Raw genomic sequence first — 9,511 nt, 5'->3', positions numbered from 1 at the left:
AGCGTTTTGTTCTACAGTTAATTATTTTGTTCTGGACGTGGCTCTACATGTCTCCACCGCTCTGGCAAACCCCCTCGAAACCAGGCGGAGAACTTGGGTATAAAAATAATAAAACACCGAGCATGCAAACCTGACAATGAAGTTGATCCCCTAGAATGACCCGGCCACCCCCCCCCAGCCGCCCCCCCAACTGACCGTGTGACCCCCCTGGGTCCTAGTGCCCAACAGGTGCAGAGTTGCGGGCGGTCGATGGCTGTTGAAGGCGCATGTCAAGCGTTCAGGAACACACACACGCGCACACACACACACACACGCACACACAGCACTGACTCAGCCAACCAGAGAATCCACGTTCCTTTCCTTTACCTTCTTTTGTTAACAATCTGCATGCATGCATTACAGAAAGACTGAGGAAAACGTCAGTAAAAAGTGGGGCGCCGAGAGGTTCCATCTTCACACTGCGCGTCACAGTGTTGGATGCAAGAAACGTTGTGCATGTCGGCCCTTGCAGCGGCTGCTTTATTTTTCTCCTGTCCCGGTTTGCAAAGGGAAGTTTGCCCCAGTTGCCGAGTCGTGCTCCAAGGGTTTAGTGAAAATGATGCTGATATAGTCTGCCAAGCACCGAGACCGCCATGCACACGCCAAGCAGGTGTGTGTGTGTGTGTGTGTGTGTGCTCACACTTTTTTTTTTTTTTTAACCGTAGAAATATTACACGTTTTTCTTTTGTGTGTTTTGCTTTTTTTCTTTTCAGGTCGCCTCATTTTGATCACCGTCAAACGTCTGAATGTGTTTCACGAGGATTATTACAATGGTCGCGTATTTTTTATTTTTTTTGATTCCCTGTCATCTAAATAGCTGCTTACAATGTTCATAGAAAAGCCAGGGGATCCCCGAGCGAGTCACAACAGCTGCCAAGTTCCCATGGGTCGCAGGATCTGCTGGAACTGAACACTAGGACACGTTACAGTATGTGGTACAGTCAGACAGTCTGGGCTCCGTCCGGGGATAGGCCGGCCGAGGTATTTACAAATGTCATCATCAAGGCATTAACACTGCAGCTCATGTATTTTAAGCCTGGAACCTGCGTTCCCTTTTTATGTCTTTTGCTTGGCTTCAGGTTTGAGTGTTCGCTATATCTTTCTATATCTCCAGTACCACAACACACACGGTGGACACACGCTCACGCACACACACACACACACACACACACACACACACACACACACACACACACACACACACACACACACGGATGGGACTCAAGAGGACTTCCAAGAGGACAGCATGGTGCGGTTCAGGAATGTCTCCTCGTTATGCAATAGTTGAGGTTCTGCTGTGTTTTTTGTTTCTTCTTTGTGATCATGCTATGTACACGTTGCTCCATGTTGCCTTGAAGCATGTGGATGGAGAGAGAGAGTGAGAGAGAGAGAGCGGCCCTGGTTCTTTGGCTGAAGGGCTCGTGTCCCCCCCCCCCCCCCCAGGTGAGATGGGGGGTGGGCCAAGGCAGCGCTCTTATGAATGCTTCTACCGATGCAGCAATATAGCCAGCCAGCCAGCCAGCCAGCCAGCCAGCACTCCACTGAGGGCTGAGTGCTGACCAGTAGAAGCACTCTACGAAAAGACGGAATGTTTTAAACCATGTCGGATTTTGTGAGGGTCTTAAACCCGCTGTCACTCACGAATCCGACGCCGGAACCCGGCGACGGGTAGGGTGTCCGAGAGCGTCTGGCCTTCCTCCTCCCGTCCTCCAACCTCCTGGTCCTCATCCACGAGGCCCCTCTGCTCCGGGGGGGGGGGGGGGGGGTTGGTTGGGGGGGGGGTTGTTGTTGTTTGTTTCACAGATGGGTCTCTGCGTTGCCGCCGCCGTCGCTGTCCCCGTCGGCCGCCTCGTAGCCCTGGCTCTTCTCCGTCAGGCTGATGTCCTCCGCCAGTGTGTAGCTGCTGGCCGTGCCCTCGTGCGCTGACCGCCGGTCCGAGCGCGCCTTGCCGCAGCACGAGCCCCCTCCCCCGCCGCCGCCACCGCCGCCACCGCCGCCGCCGCCACCGCCGCAGCACACCATCAGCCTGTGCTTCTCCTCCGGGACAGTGCAGGCGGAGGCGGCGTGGCTGTTGGCGGGGCCGGTGGTGGTGGCGGTGCCGGTGGTGGTGGTGGTGGTGGTGGTGCCGGTGTTGGTGGTGATGTCGGGGAGGTGGTGGGGCAGCCGCTGGGCGGGGTTGAGCAGGCTGCCGCTCTTGATGTGGGAGGGCTGGCTGTAGGTGTGGCGGTACTCCTCCTCGATGTGGCGGCCCAGCTTCCAGCGCTTCCAGTTCTTCAGCACCTCCGACTGGACCTGTGTTTCCGCCGCCGCCACCGCCGGCCGCCGGGGGGGACAAGAACCGCGGTTTACTGTCTGAGCCGAGCGGCGGACCGCCAAGACGATAAACAAGACAATACGACAAACGGGATGTGTTTCGTGAATGTATTCATGGCTGAGATTTGCTACTTTGCTACTCGCCTCTTTGTTGAAGAAGCAGTACAAGATGGCCACCAGCAGACCCTGTGGAATCAAAGCACACACTGTTGAGTTCTCCTCGAGTGGGGAGCGTCATGCTCATCACTGCAGACACGGTGCACATGCGTGGGATGGAAAATGTGCATGGGTGTGTTTGCCATGCAATTAAGAAGAGATGCCTGGTCTACAGTGGCGATCAGTTTATTTAAAAGGTACTGGGTTTGATCTGTATCAAAATGCACTGAAGACACTTTGGATAAAGCCTAACCCCTAATCGGCTCCTTAGTGATCTGGTTCCACTAACCTGCTCTTTAGTGATCTGGTTCCACTAACCTGCTCCTTAGTGATCTGGTTCCACTAAGCTGCTCTTTAGTGATCTAGTTCCAAATGCACTGAAGTCACTTGGGATAAAACTATCTCCTAAATGAGTCAATTGTTGAATGGCTCGAACAAGAAGATAATAAAAGGTTATTGTCTCATTACATTCATTACATCCTACATCCCTGTGATCTGCTGAAGGCCTTTGTAGGCCGAAACGTTATCACTAGAGCTGTCAGTTAAACGCGTTATTAACGGCGTAAATTTTTTTCTTGCGAGATTAACGATTTTTTTGTTTTGTTTACTTTTCTACCCTTTTATTGATGGACAGTGTTACATTGTCTGAGAGAATGATTTGCTCCAAGTGTGAATCACTGCTCCAAGTCTGAATGTTAGTGTGAAATTGAACACTACAGTATATGGCAATGTTGTTTTCAGTAAAAAAAACATTTGCACAAAGCAAGCCGATCCACTTTTCCACGTTGATAAGAGCATTAAAATTATGACATTAATGCGATTAATTGCGATTAAAATTTTGAATCGTTTGACAGCACTAGTTTGACAGCACTATCACCTATTAAAACATTCTTATTATTGGAACTGGGCGTATGAGGCACCTTCTTCTTTTGTCTGACTATTGGCTCATTACAACCACCAGTCATTAACATACAACCCACAGCTGCATCGAGGCCTGGCGCTGCAGAAGCTCCTACTGGGAGCCGTTACCTGGAACGACGTGACCAGTAGATCGATGGCCACCTTGGTAAAGCGCAGAATGAGGCTGTTCTCTGACGACTCGTCCAACACGAACACAAAGACCACCTGGTGGATGCCCAGCAGGGGGATGAGGCTCAGCGTGGACTTGGCCAACCTGAGACGACGAGAGCAGAGGAGAACAGAACATGGAGGAGGGCTGGGAGGTTCGGTGTCTAGTGAAACACGACACGTGGTTACCACACACTTTTCAATTTACCTGAATTTGTAATCGGTGTATCTCATTTGGTGTGCTCGTAGTTTGGACACCAGGATCTTTATGATGTGTATAAAGATGAGGAAATTTGTCTGTGGAACGGAGAAACAATAATGTTACGTCTCGTGTCGTTAGAAAACGGACGATGAACATCCAAATAAAGATGGATAGATAGATAACTTTATTGCCATGTCAACACAGTTGATTGGAATTTGCGTTTGCCTGTGCCACACAGGTTAAAATAAGGCAATACACGCACAGTGCATACAGTACATAAAATACAATGACACAGTAAAAAGATAAAATTATAAAAAGATATTGTGCTATTGCATCTTTTTTAGAAACAATCCTGTGAGAACAATGTGGGAATTCTAGCAAATCACGACCACTATCCCTACACAGAGGAAAATAAAGAACAATGGCATATGCTTATGCTTGCACAGGTGACCCGTGCTATTAACGCTGACGCTATATGTTCTAACTCTTCACAAATCACCACTATGAGCCTTTGTGAATCCTCTTTCTCTTGAGGTCACTTTCTTAGCGTAAACAAAAGCCCAGCATCAGTTATAGCACTGATGGGGTGGGGGGGGGGGGGGGGGGGGGGGGGGTGGGGCTGGGGGGGGGGGTGGGTTTGGACATGGGGTCGTGGGGGTGGGGAGGAGATAGGAAACATGTACTTCAGCTGGGCCTACGTGGGCTCCTGGCAGGAACCTAAACCTCCTGTCCCTGCAAGAACTCAAACACAGGAAATCCTGCAAGATATTGGAACCACTTGAGTCGATGGACGATGGATGCACAGAACATGTAGGGAGAATGTCTGTAAAAAAAAAACACTGGCCTAACCTCAGTGGCTGCATGACAGATCTGCCTCTCTTACATAAGGTAAGAGTTGTTAACATAGAAAGCTCGTATAAAGGGAGATCGCTCCCAGCCAGTATAAGATAGTACATACTTCAACGGCTAATGGGTTTTGGGAAAACGTCGCAACGTGAAACATCTTACAGCTACCCCCGCAAAACCTGAACCACAACGTCCATGGAGAATTAAAAAGCTGTTAGGAGCTACTCCAATGCGACGCTGCTTACCGCAGCGGTCGCAGAGAGGGGGAGGAGGAGGAGCACCCCACAGACAAGGAGGAGTCTCTGTGAACAACATCGAGGAGTGTGGAGCCAGGCGTCACGACTCCCACACCCAGGGAGACAGCTAAGCTAGCCATCCCTTTGGGAAACAACGTGTAGCGGTGAATTCATCACTCTGTCGTAATGCTGGGAAGGGGCTAGGGGGAGAGAAGATTAAAAGAGGAAAGGCGGGAGAGGGGGAGGGGGGGTAGCTTACCACGACTGCTAGCAGTATCGGTGACCGAATGATCCACCAATAATTCATGTTAACGTTTAGCTCCCAACACCTGTGAGGGACACAGTCATTTTAGAAAGTAATATCCAAGAGTTATGATGGAAATGAAAAGCATGGACATGGAAAACTGTAAAATTGTACATATATTTCTGTACGGAATCTCCCCTCTTCCTGAAATGCGGAAACATCTCCTGCATTCCACTGTGCAGGAATGAAGCCGTGCGGCATTCCACTGTGCGAGCGTTCCTGTAGCGTAGGACCCTCACACATTGTTGAGATCATATGCTGGATGCTTTAATCTTTCGATGTGGTTTTTAGTTAATGACCGGGCTGTAATAAGACCACGTTGGCTGTGTAATCGCTGACAACAGGGGACATTTCATAGTGGATGTGGGACATTTTAGCGTCCCGACAGGCTTTTGTCGGGACTCGGGACACGCCACTCAAAACGGGCCGTCTGGCGTCTGGTCACCCTAATATATGCTTAACCGGATGTACGATGGGTGCGTTAACACCGGAACAAAGCCTTCATAAAGTTTTGCATAACACACTTGAATCATCAGAAAGCTGTTTCTAGCTACATTTTACCTCTAACCGGTGGAAAGCTTAATTAGAGAGGGCTCTGTGGTTAAATGGTTAAATGCTTTGAAACCCATTTTCTCTCTCTGCCCGTATGCCGTGGGAAGAATGTTCTGCGTTTGCGTAACAGAGGTTCATTGTGAGAATTAAATATGAATGAAGATGTCTTTAAGAAGAGTGCCATCTTATCTGGCCTCTTTTGGAAGATAACACATGGCAGGTATGCCTTCTATAAATATTAATTTCAATGAATAAATTGAACTTACTTTTCATTTTCGTACAAGTATTTCACAGTCACCCATGGTAGGAGAAATATAAGTGGAGCTCCTGGGAAGATAGAAGAACAAACGGATTATAACTCATGTCACAGAAGCATGAAATTGCCTTAACATATATCAGCATAGAACAAGCAGTGTGTGGTTATTTATACTGTGCCTTAAGCAGTTTACTCAGTAAAGAGTGTGATGACACGCACACACACACACACACACACACACACACACACACACACACACAACCACACACACACACACACACACACACACACGAGAGGGCTGCCCACCCCAGCCGATGCACAGGTATATGTTGAAGAAGTTCCTCTCGGTGAAGACGGCGATGACCAGCAGGTTGTGGAGGTAGATGCCTTCCACCAGCAGCCAATAGCTGTTGGCCATTATACTGAAGTGCATCATCACCATGGCAACGCGACACGCCACCGTGGTCTACAGGCGACGGAGAGGTCGGACGGAGGGAAAGAAAGAAAGTCACGTTCCCGTTTCTTATCAGATGACCAACTTCCATTTTATACAATCATTTGTTTTGATCTGTTAAATAAGTAACGGAAGTATGGAAACATATGAAATGAATACCTTACCTAACCACCTAACTCTTCTCTGATGCGCGTCACATAACTACCAATGTGAGAGCGGGGGTTATCTTTTATAACTAGACTAATGTGCTGCTTACTGATTACTACCCGTGTTTTTAAAATTGCACTAGCCTCATTTTAGACCACATTTTGGAATCATTTGAATCTGTGGAAGAGACGGACACTTTCTCCCTGTTATGTACTCAATAGTAATAATAACTACACCAGAGACAGGATCGATCATATAGCGTTGGGTGGGGGGGTGAAACTAAGGAGTGCAGTACACAACACATCCTTCCCCCTCTTTGAAGAACTCTCTCCCCTCTGTTCAAATAAAGTCATCTCTTTTGATTGGCTGATTGCGTGGGCGGTAGACTGGAGACGGAAGCGCGACGGTGAATGACCTCATTGTTGACCAGCAGGTCCACGGGGGTGATGATGTCCCGGGTGAAGTCCTGGTCCTGGTGCCTGATCTTCAGGCCCGGGTCCTCCATCAGGGCGTCTTTTATCAGGACGGACAGCGCCCGCAGGATGAAGGACGCAAACAGGTTCATGTGGATGTTGTTCCTCATGCAGTGCAGCTTCCTGGCGCGTGGGAGAGGACGGGGGGGGGGACACGTTTGCGTTTGCGTCTCGTTCTTTGGGTGAATCACCTTAAACCTGCCACCTTGCGTCAGCAGTCTGTCTGTACTTGAGTTGTAGCTCCAGTTACAGCCATATCATTTTCAGACAAAGGTCATGTTGGTATTTTTGAGAAACGATCTAAGCGCTTTCAAATTTCCGATAAACTCTCTAAGACATTTGAATGGGGCTGCAGAAAAAAAGTAACATAGTACAAATTAGAATTCCCACTTCCGTGGCCATAAACACTCCTTTGATTACGACAATGATGTTACTATCTTTTCATTCAGCAGGTGCTCCGAATCAAAGGGACTTCCAGTCAATCCAGACACACGAGACTGCAGAGCAGGCCTGGGTCAGGTGCCTTGCTCAAGGCTACACGTACTTTGGGGACTTTGAGATCCAACCATTTTTGGGCTGGGAGTCAAACACTCTAAACCCCAACACTATCCTGGCCGTTTTCTTAATTCACGGGGCTTTGATAGACGCATTTATCCATAGCAATATGCCAACAGTAGACCTGGTGATGCTGTGGTGGTGTGCTAGGTTGTGTCAATCATTACCTGAAGAAAATGAGGATGCCAAGTGCCAGGACCAGTGCTACCAGTGACAAGGAGTATCCCAGTGTATAGATTATCTGGAACCGGCTGAGGATCTGCCCATAGAACTGCTGCTGGATCTGTAGAACCGCACAGGAGTGACACACACCACCATTACAATTATTGTTCATTTTCCTTTTTTTCCCTCTAGATATTTGTTTTCACAGATGGGTCTCTGCATCACTGCCCCCGTCACCCCAGGTACCCCACAATTACAATAACTTCACAACACGTTTTCAATTTGCCATTTGACGAGAGATTCAAACCCCCTAGGGCCAGTGTCTTATCAACTCAAGGCACAATCATTCATTCATAATTTGAACAGCGAAAGTCAATTGCGCTCACCTGGCCGGGAGTATTCAACTCACACTCGCTTGTGTTCTTGTCCGAAACCCACTGGCCGTTGTGCTGGCAGTCCAGGTACACCAGGCCATTGCGGACTGTGTGGGGGTGGGGTGGGGGGGGGGGGGGGGGTTATGGTGGTTATATATGCACCCGCTCAACACATTTTACTGAACCTTTATTTAACCAGGGAGGAATCCCATTGAGATAGACATCTCTGTTACAAGTGAGCCCTGGCAAGGTAGCAGCACACAATTAACACAGACGACGGTAATCCATAGAGACATAAAACAAAGTCAGAAATTAAAAACAGGAGCAGACAATTTGAAATGTTTGGTTGAGGCACGACTTAAACTCAGTAAGTGAAATGAAAGCAGTACGTTTGAGTGATCTCTGAATCTCATTCCAAGCAACTGGTGCGCTGTAAGTGAAAGCAGTCTTTCCAAACGCTGTCTTTATCGACGGAACATGTAATTGAACATAAGTACTTGAACGCAAATTATACTCCTGTCTATTGAATGTTAAAAGACTAATTATGTACAAAGGAAGCTGGCCAACTACAGCCTTGAACACATGTATTAGCCAATGCTTATATGGAGTGAGGGCCAACCAACCAATCACACAGTGATGAACCCACAGTGATGGGTTCATGAGCGGCCCGCCGTGTGTCAGCAGCCTCTTACCTTCGTTGTGCCAGGGCAGGTACCAGGGACAGCTGACACTGACCGTGGTGTTGGGCAGTCCATCGGGCCAGCATGCATAAAGGTCAAAGTTTCGGACGCACACCAGACCTGCACACACCGGAACAAAAAACATTGGTTTTCCCCCACATTTTCCTTAAAGGACAATTCCGGTATTTTGAACATTGTGCCCCCTTTTCTGACAGAAACTGTATTTTGCTACGATGCTTGATTTGGAACATCAACAAACACCACTAACCACTCAGTGAGTTTCACATTTCTGAAGACGAACATTTAGGGTTGTTTTAAGGACAGGTTTGTGAATGCCCGTAGACAGCCATTCTGAAGCAGGCAGGGGTTGATTTGAAATCACCAAAATAGCAGAGACAGGACCAACATTTCAGTGTCAACCACGCTATTTCATCCTAGAGAAAGGGGGCTCAATGTTCAAAATACCGGAAATTGTCTTTAAATGTCACCCTTCCGAAACTTTCCAAAAAGCATTTCCTAAGAAGTTCAGAAGATCATATTTAAAAAAAATAAAATAAAACATTGCATAAGAGGTTGAATATTAGACATTTCTACTGGTTTGTTTCTTCACCTCATCACGAGGAAGGTCTTTTTTTATTTATTCTGATTGCGTACGCGTAGCGTGTGAGTGTGTCGTGCTGCTCACCAGTGGTGG

At 48.1% G+C, this 9,511-nt stretch overlaps 1 protein-coding gene across 1 annotated transcript in view; it reads right to left on the bottom strand.

Moving 5' to 3' along the window:
• Positions 1 to 289: 289 nt before the first annotated feature.
• The window catches only part of gcgra (glucagon receptor a), a 10,241-nt gene continuing 1,019 nt past the window's right edge, over positions 290 to 9,511 (bottom strand). Inside the window, exons 2-13 of the mRNA XM_084486354.1 lie at positions 9,503 to 9,511; positions 8,830 to 8,937; positions 8,150 to 8,244; positions 7,769 to 7,884; positions 6,989 to 7,169; positions 6,279 to 6,438; positions 5,983 to 6,043; positions 5,120 to 5,189; positions 3,785 to 3,873; positions 3,538 to 3,682; positions 2,497 to 2,538; positions 290 to 2,331 (exon numbers count right to left, since the gene is read on the bottom strand). The exon at positions 9,503 to 9,511 is cut by the window's right edge and continues 88 nt beyond it. Coding sequence (XP_084342480.1) covers positions 1,837 to 2,331; positions 2,497 to 2,538; positions 3,538 to 3,682; positions 3,785 to 3,873; positions 5,120 to 5,189; positions 5,983 to 6,043; positions 6,279 to 6,438; positions 6,989 to 7,169; positions 7,769 to 7,884; positions 8,150 to 8,244; positions 8,830 to 8,937; positions 9,503 to 9,511 — 1,571 coding nt within the window. The 3' untranslated portion in view covers positions 290 to 1,836. The remainder of the gene's footprint in view (positions 2,332 to 2,496; positions 2,539 to 3,537; positions 3,683 to 3,784; positions 3,874 to 5,119; positions 5,190 to 5,982; positions 6,044 to 6,278; positions 6,439 to 6,988; positions 7,170 to 7,768; positions 7,885 to 8,149; positions 8,245 to 8,829; positions 8,938 to 9,502) is intronic.

This window comes from Micromesistius poutassou (genome assembly GCF_964030765.1).
Source record: "Micromesistius poutassou genome assembly, chromosome: 1".
NCBI lineage: Eukaryota > Metazoa > Chordata > Actinopteri > Gadiformes > Gadidae > Micromesistius > Micromesistius poutassou.
Note: the sequence above shows the minus strand (reverse complement) of the source record. Positions and strands in the feature narration are given on the sequence as shown.